This window comes from Amblyraja radiata, chromosome 18 (assembly GCF_010909765.2).
Source record: "Amblyraja radiata isolate CabotCenter1 chromosome 18, sAmbRad1.1.pri, whole genome shotgun sequence".
Lineage (NCBI taxonomy): Eukaryota > Metazoa > Chordata > Chondrichthyes > Rajiformes > Rajidae > Amblyraja > Amblyraja radiata.
This window is the reverse complement of record NC_045973.1, coordinates 46,490,249-46,508,989: the sequence shown is the minus strand read 5'-3', so window position 1 is coordinate 46,508,989 and position 18,741 is coordinate 46,490,249. Positions and strand designations below refer to the sequence as shown.

At 49.0% G+C, this 18,741-nt stretch overlaps 2 protein-coding genes across 3 annotated transcripts in view; one reads left to right on the top strand and one right to left on the bottom strand.

Annotated features, from left to right (window-relative positions):
- LOC116983484 (centromere protein P) overlaps window positions 1-18,741 on the bottom strand; it is a 299,674-nt gene that overhangs the window by 216,993 nt on the left and 63,940 nt on the right. The window lies entirely within an intron of this gene.
- The window catches only part of ogn (osteoglycin), a 32,849-nt gene that overhangs the window by 6,026 nt on the left and 8,082 nt on the right, over window positions 1-18,741 (top strand). The window contains exons 2-3 of one of the 2 annotated variants that reach the window (XM_033037277.1): window positions 11,723-11,840; window positions 14,875-15,033. In XM_033037277.1, the coding sequence (XP_032893168.1) occupies window positions 11,723-11,840; window positions 14,875-15,033 (277 nt within the window). The remainder of the gene's footprint in view (window positions 1-11,722; window positions 11,841-14,874; window positions 15,034-18,741) is intronic. The other variant, XM_033037278.1, reaches the window with a different exon arrangement.

The following is an 18,741-nucleotide window of genomic DNA, read 5'->3' as shown; positions in this document are numbered from 1 at the left end:
AGTCACGCTGCAGAATATTCATCCCCTTCTTTCCGACATCGTTTGTGCCGACATGCACTACCACTTCCGGATGTTCACCATCGCCCTTGAGGATTTTCTGCACTCTGTCCGTGACATCCTGGATCCTGGCACCAGGAAGGCAGCACACCATCCTCGCATCCCGTCTGTTGCCGCAGAAACCCCTGTCGGTACCTCTCACAATGGAGTCTCCCACTACAATGGCGTTGCCTACCTTAGGCCTTTTTGGTTTTGGCTCATCAGCCCTATTCGCATCACAAGCCAGTCCGTCGCCCAGTGTAAACACCTCTTCTGTCCCGACAGCTTCTAAGTGGGTGAACCTGTTCACAAGAGGTACAACACCCGGGGACGTTGGCATTCCATGCTTCCCTCCCGTTCTCACTGTCTCCCACCTTCTCTTTTCCAGTACCTTAGGTGTAACAATCGTACTGTAGGACTTGTCGAGGAACGACTCCGTTTCTCGGACGAACCGGAGGTCATCCACTTGCTTCTCCAGTTCCCCAACACGGCCCTTCAGGAGCTCCACCTGGATGCACTTCTCGCATTTGTAGCAGCCAGAGGCACTAACGGTGTCCTTGACCTCCCACATACTGCAAGCATCGCACTGAATCAGCTTGCCTGACATCTCCTTCTTTCGTCTCTACCTCTCAAGCGTATTGCGTGGTCTCCTCTCCTCAGCCTCCTCGCCAAAAACTCACACTTTTCTCACAGGGCACTTCACTCACAAGGCCGCTCACTCACTGCCGCTCGCTAAGAGCAGTCTTGCTTAAATTGACTGATAAATTGCCTGATTTACCAATTTACAAACCAAATTCCTCAGTTTTCAACTGTTTTCCCAGCACTGACTCACTTCTCTCCTCCCACTTGGGCTAGAGCCAATCAGTCGTATCTCTTGCTAAACTCCTGCTGCTGTTGCTCCCAAAACTACAGCAGTTCTGAGTCAAGTCTGCCTGTCCTTGGCACCTACTTTAACTGTTTTCACTTCTCTCCTCCCACTTGGGCTAGAGCCAATCAGTCGTATCTCTTGCTAAACTCCTGCTGCTGTTGCTCCCAAACCTACAGCAGTTCAGAGTCAAGTCTGCCTGTCCTTGGCACCTACTTTAACTGTTTTCACTTCTCTCCTCCCACTTGGGCTAGAGCCAATCAGTCGTATCTCTTGCAACTCCTGCTGCTGTTGCTCCCAAACTACAGCAGTTCTGAGTCAAGTCTGCCTGTCCTTGGCACCTACTTTAACTGTTTTCACTTCTCTCCTTCCACTTGGGCTAGAGCCAATCAGTCGTATCTCTTGCTAAACTCCTGCTGCTGTTGCTCCCAAAACTACAGCAGTTCTGAGTCAAGTCTGCCTGTCCTTGGCACCTACTTTAACTGTTTTCACTTCTCTCCTCCCACTTGGGCTAGAGCCAATCAGTCGTATCTCTTGCTATCTCCTGCACACTGAGGCTTCCCACAAACGGATGAATGTAAATGTAAATCCTGCAGTTGTCAATTTTTGTTAGCACAGAGTTAGCATAGGTTAGCACAGTGAAAAAATAAAAAACAGTTTGCGGGTGTCTTGTTCTTTTTTTCAAATTAATTACAAAGCCCTAAATATAATTTATTAAACTGATTAACACCTGTGCTTGTGCTCCTTTGGGCCACTTCCAACTTCAGCTAACCAGTTAGCATGTTTCCTAATCCATTGTCCTTCATGCCAGTTACTGAGCTTCCCCATAAATGCACCTATGCTGTTTATTTAAGCGTTTCCATGCGGTAGGAATTTTCATGTTCTAATAATTTTCTGTGTAAAAACTGATTGCATAAGTTAACTGCAGTCTTTATACGTCCAATTAAACCACTATTAGTGATTTGGCATGAACTTCAATTTTGTACATACCATTTTTCATGTCATCATTAATAATGTTAATTTTTAATTGTGCACTAAATCATGATTATCATTGAACATTTCCTCTCGTCTGGAAAACTAAATTTTAGCAAGGTGGTGCAGGTATTTCACGGCAAAAATTCAACAGATTTTTAAAATGAGTACATTTTTTAAACTATAATATTTCAGTTTATATCTTAGTCCCATGCATATATCACTAACTTCATTTTACTTTCTAGAAATCCTTTTAAAAATGAGTTATAGAGTCATAGAGTTCCTGTTTGTGAATTCTTCAGTTTGATTGGCTGCGTGTCCTACTTGATGATATTATTGTTCTTGGACCTTATTGCTAGTGTTTGATTATAAATCATATCAGAAAGGACAAACGCGCACATTAAATCAGTTTAGTCTTTATGGCAAGCTGCTACAAAGTCAGTGGCTTATGATCAGTAAAAAAAAGATGACTGAAATCTATATGCGAGCTTCCATATCATTCTGACAAGCACATTATGAATGACAAATAAAAAATATGAGCACGAAACAAAATGGCAACTGGAAACCTATACATAACTAAAACTCTGATCTTGTTATCTTCCGGTTGGCGGTCTTTCTATTTGCGCAAAACCGGTTCTCAATAGTGGTAAGATTTTTCGCCTGTTCACTCACCGTTCTCCTGTGCTGCGAGTGCACCAAGTTTCGTTCCGATCGATTGAATGTCATAAAAGTCAGCGACGTTTAAAAACCTGAAAATACACGCGTGTGCAGATCGATCTCTTCTCCTGCCAGTCAGCGCCGCGCGGATTAGCCTCTTCCCCTGTCACTCCCCGGGGTGGTCCGCCCCTTCTTTACTGGAGCTGAGGATGGCTGGCGCAAGTTTCCAACCGGACTTTCGGAGGGACCCGAAGCAGCCCCGCCCCAAGCAGCCCAGCGTCGGAGACCCGACCCGACCCAGCCCAGCTCAGAGTCGGTGATGTCCCAATGTCAACAAATGGAAAGCGGAGAGTCTGATCCCGGCGGAGGAGAACGACCATCCCGCTGTGAGTCGCGATCGCACCGCCAATTCCAGCAACTACCCTTCTGGTCCGCCTCGCTGGCTTGTCCCCCCTCCCCGATGTTGCCCCCCCCCTTTCCCCCATGGCTCTTCCCCCGTCTTTTCTCCGAGCTCACTTCCCCCCGCCAACACACCCCTCTCCCCCCACAACTCCCTCTTGCCCACACACACCCACCCTCACCCACCCCCCCGCCCACACACACCCACCCTCCGCCCACACACAGAACCCCCGCCTTCACACAAACACCCCCCGCCCCCACCCCACCCCCCCCCCCCCCCCCCCACCCCACCCCCCCCCCCCCCCCCCCCCCCACCCCCCCCCACCCCCCCCCCCCCCCCCCCCCCCCCCCCACCCCCCCCCCCCCCCCCCCCCACCCCCCCCCCCCCCCCCCCCCACCCCCCCCCCCCCCCCCCCCCCCCCCACCCCCCCCCCCCCACCCCCCCCCCCCCCCCCCCCCCACCCCCCCCCCCCCCCCCCCCCCACCCCCCCCCCCCCCCCCCCCCCCCCCCCCCCCCCCCCCCCCCCACCCCCCCCCCCCCCCCCCCCCCCCCCCCCCCCCCCCCCCCCCCCCCCCCCCCCCCACCCCCCCCCCCCCCCCCCCCCCCCCCCCCCCACCCCCCCCCCCCCCCCACCCCCCCCCCCCCACCCCCCCCCCCCCCCCCCCCCCCCCCCCCCCCCCCCCCCCCCCCCCCCCCCCCCCCCCCCCCCCACCCCCCCCCCCCCCCCCCCCCCCACCCCCCCCCCCCCCCCCCCCCCCCCCCCCCCCCCCCCCCCCCCACCCCCCCCCCCCACCCCCCCCCCCCCCCCCACCCCCCCCCCCCCCCCCCCCCACCCCCCCCCCCCCCCCCCCCCCCCCCCCCCCCCCCCCCCCCCCCCCCCCCCCCCCCCCACCCCCCCCCCCCCCCCCCCCCCCCCCCCCCCCCCCCCCCCCCCCCCCCCCCCCCCACCCCCCCCCCCCCCCCCCCCCCCCACCCCCCCCCCCCCCCCCCCCCCCCCCCCCCCCCCCCCCCCCCCCCCCCCCCCCCACCCCCCCCCCCCCCCCCCCCCCCCCCCCCCCCCCCCCCCCACCCCCCCCCCCCCCCCCCCCCCCCCCCCCCCCCCCCCCCCCCCCCCCCACCCCCCCCCCCCCCCCCCCCCACCCCCCCCCCCCCCCCCCACCCCCCCCCCCCCCCCCCACCCCCCCCCCCCCCCCCCCCCCCCCCCCACCCCCACCCCCCCCCCCCCCCCCCCCCCCCCCCCCCCCACCCCCCCCCCCCCCCCCCCCCCCACCCCCCCCCCCCCCCCCCCCCCCACCCCCCCCCCCCCCCCCCACCCCCCCCCCCCCCCCCCCCCCCCCCCCACCCCCCCCCCCCCCCCACCCCCCCCCCCCCCCCCCCCCCCCCCCCCCCCCCCCCCCCCCCCCCCCCCCCCCCCCCCCCCCCCCCCCCCCCCCCCCCACCCCCCCCCCCCCCCCCCCCCCCCCCCCCCCCCCCCCCCCCCCACCCCCCCCCCCCCCCCCCCCCCCCCCCCCCCCCCCCCCCCCCCCCCCCCCCCCCCCCCCCCCCCCCCCACCCCCCCCCCCCCCCACCCCCCCCCCCCCCCCCCCCCCCCCCCCCCCCCCCCACCCCCCCCCCCCCACCCCCCCCCCCCCCCCCCCCCCCCCACCCCCCCCCCCCACCCCCCCCCCCCCCCCACCCCCCCCCCCCCCCCCCACACCCCCCCCCCCCTCGCTCACCCCCCCCTCCCTCTCACACCCCCCCCCTCTCTCACCCCCCCTCCCTCTCACACCCCCCCCCCCCTCCCACCCCCCCTCCCTCTCACACACCCCCCTCCCTCCACACCCCCCCCCCCCTCACACCCCCCTCCCCGCCCCCCCCCTCCCTCCCTCTCCCCCCCCCTCCCTCTCACACCCCCCCTCCCTCTCACACCCCCCCCCCTCCCTCTCACCCACCCCCCCCTCCCTCTCACACCCCCCCCCCCCTCTCCCCCCCCTCCCTCACCCCTCACACACCCCCCCCTCCCTCTCACCCCCCCCCTCCCTCTCACACCCCCCCTCCACACAACCCCCCTCCCTCTCATACCCCCCACCCACACACACCCCCCGCCCACACACACCCCCCCCGCCCTCCGCACACACCCCCCCGCCCGCAACCCATCACCCACAACTCCCCTGCCACAACTCTCCCACAACCCCCTCCCACACTGCTCCTGCCCACAAATGCACCTCTCCCCCACCCACCACACACCCCTCTCCCCTCCTACACCCCGTCCACACACCCCTCCTCCCCTCCCATCCCACCCCCCCGCCACACACCCCACTTCCCTCCCCCACTCCCCTCCTCCCCTTCCACACATGAAGAGGAGGGGAAGGGAGTGCTCGGAGATATGGGGAAATGGGCCGCGCCTTCGCATAGGGGCTATGGGTGAGCGGTGGAATATTGCATTGGGGAATGGATTGTGTTGGGGGACCAGGCCTCCCGTATGACTGGGACCCAATGGGTACCACTTAGTCTAGTATTTACTAAATAGAACAAATAAATGGCCAAAGATGAGAGTTTTTGGTAGCATTTTGAACATAAGGAGTGGTAAAATGATAGGATCATGGGAGGACATCTCAGACTGCAAGGGGGTACAAATTAAACTCGGAAGTAATAGAGGCCCTGAGTATAAACTCTACATTAAATGGACAATGACAGGGAGTGGAGGCAGGCAGCGGTGTTGAAGTAGAAGGCAGAACCTTGAAGAATTGAATAGGGATTGATGCTCAGTACAATATTTTAAAGAAATGTTCAGGAATCGAACTCAGCCAGTCTTGCAGAAGTGCATGAAAGAAGTAATGGCATCTTGGATGACTTGAAGTTGACAAAGGGAGGAAGACAGGTGCAGCAATTGAAATATAAATAACACAACTTAAAGATATCAACAGTGATTGGCATGATTTCATGAAGAAAGACTGGATAGACTCGGCTTGTACTTGCTAGAATTTAGAAGATTGAGGGGGGATCTTATAGAAACTTACAAAATTCTTAAGGGGTTGGACAGGATACTATGGAGAGAAGGCAGGTACAGGATACTGAGTTGGATGATCAGCCATGATCATATTGAATGGCGGTGCAGGCTCGAAGGGCCGAATGGTCTACTCCTGCACCTATTTTCTATGTTTCTATGGAGGTGGGCAATAAAAAGTGAGTGGGGTTAAGTAAAAGTGGTGATTGTTTTGTGGAGAGCCTAGCTGACAGTAAAGTCTGACAATATTTGGAGTGATTAACTAATTGTCAAGAATGCTGTACGATTAATGCTTTATTGGAATAAATTGCTTCTTAGAGGTAGCAAAGCAATGCAGGAATCAAGAGAACTGTAACAAATGATACCATCAGTATACAAGTTGGCAAGAGTAAAGTTGATGTGTGCAAAAGACTGCTCGCCTGACAATCACCTGACAATTATCAGTTTATCAGAAAAGACAGCGTTCCATCTACTTGCTACCTGCTTATTTATCCAAAGCCAATAAAATTATTCAGTCCCCCCAGCCTGTTCTGCTACTGAATTAGATCAAGGCTGATCTGATCTTTAATACCCCTAACATACAAAAAAAAAATTTTTGAAAGCTTCACATCATCTTTATCTACAGCTTTGAGAGAAAGAGATTTCCAGTTATATTCCACCCTTTTATGGTTACCAAATGGAATACCTCTAATATTAAAATCATGCCCTGTCATTCTTAGCATCCCCACCAGATCAATTAATTTCTCTTCAGCGACCTCAGAGTCATGTTAAACACCCATTTACTCTACAAACCTCAAGGAATGCATTAGGTATATGCATCTCTCAGATCTTCTGAAGATGAGTTTCAAGTCCATGAATAAGCTTCATTGGCTTGAAAATAAAAGCATTCCAGCGGTCAAAGGATTCGCCAGACTTAAGGGCCTGTTCCACTGTACGAGGTAATCCAAGAATTCTCCCGAGTTTCCCCCGATTCGAACTCGGAGAATTACAGTAATAGCCGCTCGTAGGTACTCGGGGCCCCTGTGGATATTTTTCAACTTCACGAGCTTACCGTGTTTCCCGAGTACCTGCCGTTAGTGTTACAAGCCGCTAAGAGACGTCTCGACGTACCCGCTACGTACATACCACGAGTTTGATTTTTTTTTAAACTCGGGAGAGCTCTTGGGTAAACTCGAAAAGTGGGACAGGCCCTTTAAGCTCTGGATAATTGAGTTTGTCATGTAGGTTGTAATCTCGGATTTCTGAGAAAAACTGCAAGCAAACTCAATCCAAAAGAAGCTCTACTTATTCAAAACTTCCAGATACTGATTCCAGATTCAATACTGAACTTTGAATGATAGCAATTATGACAATGCTATTATGACGGAAACCGTGGATGAACAAGGAGGTTCAGAATCTGCTAAGGGCACGCAACAATGCCTTTAAATCCAGTGACACTTCAGCATACAGTGCTGCCAGGTCAAACCTGAACAAAGGTACAAAAAAGGCCAAAGACATCCACAGGCAAAGGGTGGAAGACCACTTAAATACCGCGGACACCAGAAGCATGTGGCAGGGTGTCAGGGACATCACTGACTACAAGAGCAGCCCCGCCTGCCCCCACAGTAATATCACACTGGCCAACGAGCTAAACACCTTCTTTACCTGCTTCGAAACTGGCAACACCACCAGGAATGGAATAACCCCGGCCATGGCGGAGGGACAGGTCTTAACACTGAGCACTCAGGAGGTACAGTGCGCTCTGCGTAGGATCAATCCACGCAAGGCTGCAGACCCGGATGGAGTCCAAGGAAGGGTACTAAAGCACTGTGCTGTACAGCTGGCAGAGGTATTCACGGGGATCTTTAACCTGTCTCTATCTCTGGCAACGGTCCCCAAGTGCCTGAAGACAGCTACCATAGTGCCGGTGCTGAAAAAGTAAAAAGTCACCAACCTGAAAGACTACCGCCCGGTTGCCCCAACTCCAATACCCATGAAGTTCTTTGAAAGGCTGGTCCTCTCACACATCAAACCCAGCATCCCTCCCTCATTGGACTCTAATCAATTTGCATACAGGGTAAATAGATCCACAGAGGATGCCATCTCCCTGGCTCTTCACACTGTCCTGACTCACCTGGAAAGACAGGGCACGTACGTGAGGATGCTCTTCATAGACTATAGCTCTGCATTCAATACGGTCATCCTCACCAAGCTCACCACCAAACTCCACCGGCCAGGCCTCAGCTCGTCGATATGCAACTGGATCCTGAATTTTCTGACAGAGCGACCGCAGGCAGTGAGACTGGGCCCGCACCTGTCCTCTACTATCACCCTGAGCACCGGCACACCACAGGGCTGTGTACTGAGCCCCATGCTCTACTCCCTCTTCACACACGACTGTGTTCCTGCATTCGACACCAACACCATCGTCAAGTTTGCAGACGACACAACGGTGAGCGGGCTGATCACCAACGGTGATGAAACAAACTACAGAGCGGAAGTGCAGAACCTGGCGGACTGGTGCTCACATAACAACTTGTCCCTAAACACCTCCAAGACCAAGGAGCTGATTATCGACTTCAGGAGGACACATAATTGGGAATACGCCCCATTCTCCATCTACGGGGAAAGTGTGGAGAGAGTGTCCAGCTTTACGTTTCTGGGCACACACATCTCAGAGGACCTCACATGGTCCACCAACACTGCGGTGCTAGTCAAGAAAGCACAGCAACGACTGTTCTTCCTGAGAACTTTGAAAAAGACTGGTCTGCCCCAACAGCTGCTGACAACCTTCTACCGCTGCACCACAGAGAGCATACTAACATATGACATCTCTGTGTGGTATCTCAGCTGCACGGAGGCAGAGAGGAGAGCTCTTCAGCGAGTCGTCCACAGAGTGCAGAAGATTATTGGGACACAGCTACCAGCCTTGGAGGGCATCTACTACACACGGTGCCTCAGGAAGGCCATCAGCATCCACAAAGACTCCTCACACGAACTCCTAATAGACTGTTCGAATTCCTACCTTCCGGCAGACGTTACAAGGCCTTCTACGCCCGCACCTCCAGACTCAGGAACAGCGTCATCCCCAGAGCTATAGCGGCTCTGAACAGGCCCTGCTGAGTGCCCACCCCCATGAACTGTCTCCCTTGGATGGTCACGTCGCACATCGACCCGGCACAGACACATTTGCAGTTTAGACTGTTTTACTGTTCTTTTTATAAATCATGTTTCTCAGGGTATCCACTGCGGATATGCCAAAATTACCCCTCTCTACCAGACGAACTAAACAAGTTTTATGCACGTTTTGAGGCTAAAAATACCACTCAGCCAAAGGCACTCCTGCCATCACCCAGCGACCAGTCACTCAGGCTGTCCACAGCCAGAGTTAAAAAGGCCTTGGCCAGCGTTAATCCACGCAAAGCTGCACGGTTGGATAACATTCTTGGATGCGTTTTAATGGACTGTGCAGAGCAACTGAAAGATGTTTTTGCAGACATTTTTAACATCTCACTCTGACAGGCAGTAGTGTCCAATTGCCTCAAAAGTGCCATCATCGTTCCCGTCCCGAAGAAGCCCAACCCAGCCTGTCTCAATGACTTTCGTCCAGTGGCTCTCACACCCATATTAATGAAGTGTTTTGAGCGGCTGGTCATGCAGCACATCAAAAACTGTCTCCCTGCCAACCTGGACCCACCACAGTTCGCTTACAGAACCACAGAGGATGCAGTCTCTACACCACTCAAGCTCGCACTATCACATCTCGACCGGAAGAACACCTATGCCAGGATCCTCTTTATAGACTTCAGCTCAGCTTTTAATACAATCATCCCACAGCAGCTGGTGGAGAAGCTGAAGTTGTTGAAGGTGGACACTGGCACCTGCAACTGGGTCCTTCATTTTCTGACGCAGCGGCAGCAGACAGTCAGGGTGGGCAGCCGGACATCAAGTCAGTCAGCGTGAGCACCGGCTCACCCCAAGGCTGTGTCCTAAGCCCCCTGCTGTTCAGTCTGCTTACGCATGACTGTACTGCCAGACTCAGCAATAATTATATCAATAAGTTCGCTGATGACACAACAGTGGTGGGTCTCATCAGCGACAACAACGAGTCTGCATACAGGATGGAGGTGGAGCTGCTTACAGAGTGGTACAGATCTCACAATCTCATCCTCAACGTGGAAAAGACAAAGGAGATGGTGATCGATTTCAGGAGGGCTGGAAAACACCATCACACACCGCTGCATATTCTCATGTACAGCACTTTGTGGCAACTGCGGTTGTTTAAAGCGCTTTATAAATAAAGTTTATTTATTATTATTATATTGATGGTGGTGCTGTGGGGAGGGTCAGCAGTGTGAAGTTCTTGGGACTTCACCTGGCGGACGACCTGACCTCAATGACCAACACCACAGCAGTCCGGCAACCACCTGCAACCTCCGGCAACCACCTTCAACTAGCATCGCAACCGGCTTTGACTAAAAAATTACTTATTTTTAAAACGGCAACCTATTTTTAGTCGCGGCCGGTTTTGAATTTTTTGAAATAATCGCTGGAACATAGAAGAAGCGTTAACCACTTTCGACCATTAGGGAGACTGACAAAAACCTCCGGGAACCTCACGGAAACCTTGGGTGGGGCGCAAAGTCTCCAGAGGTTTCCGTTCAGATTTCCTAAGTGGGACAGGGGCATAAGGCTTATGAACAAAAACAACAACAGGATAGTGAAGACAGCCAGTAGGATCATTGGTGCTCCACTCCCTTTCCTGTTGGAGATCTATCAGAAGTGCTGCATCCGCAGAGCCATCTCCATTATTAAGGACCACTATCACCCATCACACCACATCTTCTCCATTCTGCCATCTGAGAAGAGGTACAGGAGCATCAGCTGCAGAACCAGCAGGATGCTACACAGCTTCTTCCCACAGGCAATAAAACTGGTTAACGGGACTGTGTCCCTCCCCATACATCATACACCAACACACCTAACCTCGCCCATACTTTGACAGCTAGACACCTGTCAAAGCAAAGCCACTTTCCGGTCTGAATGTCTGTTTTTAGTTCAATTTTAAAGTCTATTTTAGATAAGTTAATTTTAAAGTTGTATGTATTTATTCTGTTTTTATTAACTGCACTGACAGGAATTGATTGAGAAACAATTTTTCGTTTCCTCTGTGTATGTAAGTACTTGAAAATGACATTAAAGTAAATACTGAATACTGAAAATATTGAAAGAAACCCTCTTGAATCTCTGCACATCCCATAGCAATGTACTCAAACTATCCTTCAAAATTGTGGCAACTTATCTTCACTGCTATGTTTCTCATCCCAAAGGATAATATAAATTAACCAATATTAATTGTAACATTTGGTAATCTTTGTTGCCTACGTGAAAAAGAGTGATTAAGGGAACACACAGATATGGAACTACATAATTCAGGAATGTCTCAAAGCATAATCCAAGCCATTTTGTATAAATTGTGAAAGCAATAATATAACACAAACAGCCAAGGTTTATTAAAAATCATTTTATCGCTTATTGAGAAATTATATTACATTAACTACTACCCAAATAACTACCTAGATGAGTGCCTGACAATTCAATTTAGTAGGTCAAGGACTTATACATATGATCATGGAAATTCATATCTATATCCTCAGCTAAGGTGCTTTGCAGAAACACTAACCAAATGCTGGGTGCACCCAGTCTCATTGTTGTAAACTTTTCATTGTTTTGGGTGGAATCTATACTCAATTTGTTGTTGCTGGTGATGCTGTATGGAAAAAACCAAAACCCTTAATTTGATTATAAACTAATTTCTTATTGTTGGAAGCTAAAAGAAGTGTTCATCTCAAGGCGTGATGATACAGACACAAATCATGAAGTGCAAGTTTCACGTGTTATCAGGTCTCCAACAATGGCGCCAGACGCAGATAATTCGCCTGCTGGTGAGGACCAACTTACTCTTCTAATTTTTTGAATATCTTTTGCATTTAAATGTTAGCATATTACTGCTTTCTTGACAAGCTAATTTTAGAAAAGAGATGAGCTTTTAAAACTTCCAATTAATTGGAATGGCAAATGATAGAAACATAGAAACATAGAAAATAGGTGCAGGAGTAGGCCATTCGGCCCTTCGAGTCTGCACCGCCATTCAATATGATCATGGCTGATCATCCAACTCAGTATCCTGTACCTGCCTTCTCTCCATACCCCCTGATCCCTTTAGCCCCAAGGGCCACATCTAACTCCCTCTTAAATATAGCCAATGAACTGGCCTCAACTACATTCTGCGGGAGAGAATTCCACAGATTCACCACTCTCTGTGTGAAAAAAGTTTTCCTCATCTCGGTCCTAAAAGATTTCCCCATTATCCTTAAACTGTGACCCCTTGTTCTGGACTTCCCCAACATCGGGAACAATCTTCCTGCATCTAGCCTGTCCAACCCCTTAAGAATTTTGTACGTTTCTATAAGATCCCCCCTCAATCTTCTAAATTCTAGCGAGTACAAACCGAGTCTATCCAGTCTTTCTTCATATGAAAGTCCTGACATCCCAGGAATCAGTCTGGTGAACCTTCTCTGTACTCCCTCTATGGCAAGAATGTCTTTCCTCAGATTAGGAGACCAAAACTGTACGCAATACTCCAGGTGTGGTCTCACCAAGACCCTGTACAACTGCAGTAGAACCTCCCTGCTCCTATACTCAAATCCTTTTGCTATAAATGCTAACATACCATTCGCCTTCTTCACTGCCTGCTGCACCTGCATGCCTACTTTTAATGACTGGTGTACCATGACACCCAGGTCTCGTTGCATCTCCCCCTTTCCTAATCGACCACCATTCAGATAATAATCTACTTTCCTGTTTTTTGCTACCAAAGTGGATAACCTCACATTTATCCACATTATACTGCATCTGCCATGCATTTGCCCACTCACCCAGCCTATCCAAGTCACCTTGCAGCCGCCTAGCATCCTCCTCACAGCTAACACTGCCCCCCAGCTTCGTGTCATCCGCAAACTTGGAGATGTTGCATTCAATTCCCTCGTCCAAATCATTAATATATATCATAAATAGCTGGGGTCCCAGAACTGAGCCTTGTGGTACCCCACTAGTCACTGCCTGCCATTGTGAAAAGGACCCGTTTACTCCTACTCTTTGCTTCCTGTCTGCCAGCCAGTTCTCTATCCACATCAATACTGAACCCCCAATACCGTATGCTTTAATGATGAACTTAAGGTACATTTCCTCACATCCCATTAAATAAATAATGACCCAGTAAAATGAGTTGGCGTTAGAATATTGAATGAATGTATCTGGCAAACAATATTAATTATATTATTCAATTTTACATGAACTAATGCAAAACACACATTTATAATTGTTGGTGAAGCCAAAATTACTTTTGTAAATGGATCTTGTTCTTAAAAACAAAACAAATTCCTATAGATGGCTCAATAAATATCCAAACTGTGTGCTTTTGTGTTTCATACATAATTAGATTTCCTGATAAATAATTAAACCCATGTTGTTCGACCTTAGAGGTGAAATGAATGCAAGCTGCACCATATTCAATTTTATATGACAATAACTGGGCAAATACCAATGCTCTCTTAATGATCACCATCCAAGTAAACCACTTGGGTATAATATGGCTATTGCTTCAGTTTAACTGATTAGGTGCAGAGTTACACTGGCCAATAAGTTTGTTTTGCTAATTTGTAATCAATGTTGCTAACAATGTAAAACTAGGAAATTCTATGCCACTGCATTTCACAGTTAGATGCTAAATTTGATTACTCAAAATGTCACAGATATCATAAAGAATTATAACTCAGCTTAAACTGAAGCCAAATATATAAATTCATCAACAAAATATTTTGAAAAACAAGATTTCCTTTTAGTGAATTAGTGCATATATTTTTTTTTAATACTGACACTCTTATTTAAAAGTACAAATGGGTTGATTTCTTGACCAACTATTTTTCCATTGTTTAATTCTCCAAACTTCTGCCAAAGCTTGTGGATCAGGTTAAAGTAACAAATAGCAGACAAATCCTTGAAAAATATGGAAGCAGGCACAGATTTCACCGAAAAGGTGTCGGAGAACTTAATAAGAACGAGGCACCAGCCCTTCCATACTAGGGCATTGGATATGTCGTTATTCTTTAGGGAATGAAGGTTCCCCTCTTCTATTATAGACGAGGCTCTCACCAGGGTCTCTATATCCCGCATCTTATTCTCTCTCTGCTTTCCGCAGAGGCCGTTCCCTCCGTACCTCCCTGGTCAATTCGTCCTTTCCCACCAAAACCGCCCCCTCCCCGGGTACTTTCCCTTGCAACCGCAGGAAATGCTACACTTGTCGCTCCACCTCCCCCCTCCAATCAGTCTTTCTAGGTGAGGCAGACGTTCACCTGAACCTCCTCCAACCTCGTTTACTGCATCTGCTGTTCCAGGAGTCAACTTCGCTCAATCGGCGATCCCAGCACAGGCTCGGCGATCGCTTCGCCCAACACCTCCGCTCAGTTCGTACTAACCAACCTGATCTACCGGCTGCTCAGCACTTCAACTCCCCCTCCCATTCCCAATCTGACCTTTCTGTCCTGGGCCTCCTTCATTGCCAGAGTGAGGCCCAGCACAAATTGGAGCAACAGCACCTCATATTTCGCTTAGGTAGTTTACATCCCAGGTATGAACATTGACTTCTCTAATTTTAGATAGCCCTTGCTTTCTCCCTCCTTCCCCTCCCCCTTTCCAGCTCTCCCACAAGCCTACTGTCTCCACCTCTTCATTTCGTTTTCCCGCCTCCCCCCCCGACATCAGTCTGAAGAAGGGTCTCGACCCGAAACGTCGCCTATTCCTTCTCTCCATAGATACTGCCTCACCCGCTGAGTTTCTCCAGCATTTTTTGTCTACCATTAATAAGAACGATATTGCTTTACAGCCATTGAAGACATACTTTAACAAACTGTATTTCAGACTTGCCAACTTGCCTTCTGTGTGTGTGCCTAACTGGTTCTGTATATTGTGATGAGACTGAAATAGAAGAAATCCCAATTTTGCCAAAGGAAACATCATATATCTATGCACGATTCAACTCTATCAAAAAAATCACTGTAAAAGATTTCGCTGATTTCCGTGAGTATATTTTGATATATCTACGAAAAACATAATAAAAATAACTGAACCATTGGAGATAATTGCACAGCACTTGACATAGATAATGGAAATGGAAAACAGATTTGCATTAATATATTTTTCTTAATGCTTACCATTTTTGATATAAATCATGGTAATTCAGAATATAAAAAGTATTATTTCACACCAAAAACTATTGAGGAATGTCACTGGACATAAAAGGTTCTTTGGATTTCAGGAATAGATGCACCTGGATACTCCAGAAGCACACATAGTAACCAGAAAGTCAAAAGTAACTAATTTTACTTTCCTGATGAATTTGTGGGAAGGTTATGATTTTGAAATCTTGGAACAATGCAAAACCCAAGACAAATCCGTTAAAATGTTTTTCCCATTAATTTTAATGATTTGGTATAGTCTTTCAGAAAATAAGATATGGAATACACGACAGGATGTTCTTTTTTATTCATGCTCCAGCTCCAAAATCCGCATAGGTGTGGTTGAAACATTACACTTGAAGAAATATTGGGTTTAGATTTAATATTAAGGAACTGCAGATACTGGTTTATACCAAAGATAGAACTAACTCAGCGGGTCGGGCAACATCTGTGGAGAAAATGGATTGGTGACATTTTGCGTTGGGACCCTTCATAAGACTGACTATAGTGGGGGAAGGGGACGCGAAGCGAGCAAAAAAACTAGGACAAATTTGGGCCGGCAAAAGGTGACCTCTGGCAAGGAGGTTCCCCGATTGGCCAATTGTTGGCAACAGACGGTGTGAGCTCAAGAATGTTGCGAACTGTGGAGCTGGTTAACGGACCTTTAGTGGTGGAAGGAGGGGAAGGGGAGATAAGAGAAGGGAGGGGGTATTTGTGGAAGTTAGATAAAATTGGAGAATTCTACATTCATGCCTCTGGGTTGTAAGCTACCCAAGTGAAATATGAGGTGTACTCCTCCAATTTGTGTGTGGCCTCACTCTGGCAACGGAGGAGGCCCAGGACAGAAAGATCAGTACGGGGATAGGAAGGGGAATTAAAGTGGTTAGCCACTGGAAGATCCAGTAGGCCTTGGCAGACCTAGCATCCAATGAAATGGTCACCGAGTCTACGCTTGGTTTTGCCTACATACAGGAGGCCACATCGGGAGCACCGGATGCAGCAGATGAGTTTAGAGGAGGTGCATGTGAACCTCTGCGTCACCTGGAAGGATTGTCGGGGTCCCTGGATGGAATCGGGGAAGGAGGTGTTATATCCCATGCGGTTGCAGGGCAAAATACCTAGGGAGGGGGTGGTTTGGTGGAAAGGGATGGATGAACCAAGGAGTTGCGAGTGAGCTTTCATCTCACCAACCTCCGCAACCAACACCTCATCCTGCGACACTTCCATCACCTTCAATGTGATCCCCCCACAAATCTCCACCCCTTTCTGCCTTCTGTTGAGACTGGTCCCTCCGCAACGCCTTCGTTCAACGTTACCTATCCATTTTCTCCATAGATGCTGCCTGACTTGCTGAGTTACTCCAGCATTTTGCATTGGTTAAGATTGTTCAGTACTTGTCTGATGATCACAGAAAATTTCTAAGAACTGAGGTGTAACTTTTCACACCGATTGGAAAAGTTGATGAGAAAAATTAGTGACTTGTCAATGGAATATAGTTTAAAGGACACTAAATGCACTATGCATAGCATGCGATTATATAAACCAAAGACAGGAAATTGCAAAGGTTCCCAATTATAATTGTCCATTGTCACCAGTGGTTTGGTTACTAGTGGATGCCAATTTAGCTGAGATAACCTCGAAGATGACAACGGGTAGCGGACAAAATATTCCTCAAACTTCTTCAAAAACAACAAATTTCAAATGCATGTCCTAAATATTGCTGAATATATTGGAGTCCAAAGAACTTTTTTTTTCTATAGCTTATAAATAGGCATTCAATTTAAAAACATCTTTTTGACAAAATACAAATCTACAATCAAAAACATACGTGAATACATGGCAAATGTAAATAAAAATTCCTGAAATAAATTTCTGGCCTATGGTGCCCTCCATAATGTTTGCGACAAAGACCGATCATTTATTTGCCTCTGTACTCCACTATTTGAGATTTGTAATGGAAAAAAATCACATGTTGTTAAAGTGCACATTGTCACATTTTAATAAATGCCACTTTTACACATTTTGGTTTCACCATGTAGAAATTACAGCAGTGTTTATACATAGTCCCCCCATTTCAGGGCACCATAATGTTTGGGACACAGCAATGTCATGTAAATGAAAGTAGTCATGTTTAGTACTTTGTTGCATATCTTTTGCATGCAATGACTGCTTGAAGTCTGCAATTCATTGACATCACCTGTTGCTGAGTACCTTCTCTGGTGATGCTCTGCCAGGCCTGTATTGCAGCCAGCTTATGCTTGTTTTGGAGGCTAGTCCCTTCAGTTTTCTCTTCAGCATATAAAAGGCATGCTCAATTGGGTTCAGATCGGGTGATTGACTTGGCCACTCAGGAATTGACCATTTTTTAGCTTTGAAAAACTCCTTTGTTGCTTAAGCAATATGTTTGGGATCATTGTCTTGCTGTAGAATGAACTGCCGGACATTTGTTTTGAACTTGAGCAGAGAGGATGTGTCCATACACTTCAGAATTCATTATGCTACTACCATCAGCAGTTGTATCACCAATGAAGATAAGTGAGCCGGTACCTTCAGCAGCCATACATGCCCAGGCCATAACACCCCCACCACCGTGTTTCACAGATGAGGTGGTATGCTTTGGATCTTGGGCAGCTCCATCTCTCCTCCATACTTTACTCTTGCCATCACTCTGATATAAGTTAATCTGCGTCTCATTTGTCCACAAGACCTTTTTCCAGAACTGTAGTTGCTCTTTTAAGTACTTTTTGGCAAACTGTAACCCGGCCATCCTATTTATGCGGCTAACCAGTGGTTTGCATCTTGCAGTGTAGCCTCTGTATTTGTTCATGATGTCTTCTACAGACAGTGGTCATTGACAAATCCACACCTGACTCCCGAAGAGTGTTTCTGATCTGTCAGCCAGGTGTTTGGGGATTTTTCTTTATTATAGAGAGAATATACCAAACATTATGGTGCCCTGAAATGGGGGCACTATGTATAAACACAGCTGTAATTTCTACATGGTGAAACAAAAATGTATAAAAACACCCTTTAATAAAAGCTGACAGTAGGCACTTGAACCACATGTGATTTTTTTCATTACAAATTTCAAATTGTGGAGTACAGAGGCAAATAAATAAATGATGGGTCTCGTCCAAACATTATGGAGAGCACTGTATATTGTACTGGCAACGTATATATCGCTGTGGGAGATTTTAACATGCATGTATGGATTAAATAACAACTGTAATAGAATACATGGTTGGAACTGCATGGCTGGCATAACAAAGTGAAAAGCTTTGAAGTGTCAATTTACCAAAATAAGCTGCTTGCATATAACGTGATGAAGAAATATAGATTTGCAAATACAGATATTGAAAAACGACCTAATAACTAAGTATGAGACCAAACAATTATTATTCAGAGATCAGTGTCTGATATTATTGAGTGTGTGTGCGTGTGCACATATTTGTGCGCATGCACGCACACACGTGTGTACAGTGGTGCACAAAGGCAGGTTGCATGTGTGTATGTGTGTGAGAGCGGTGGGGGGGGTTGCATGCCAGATGGG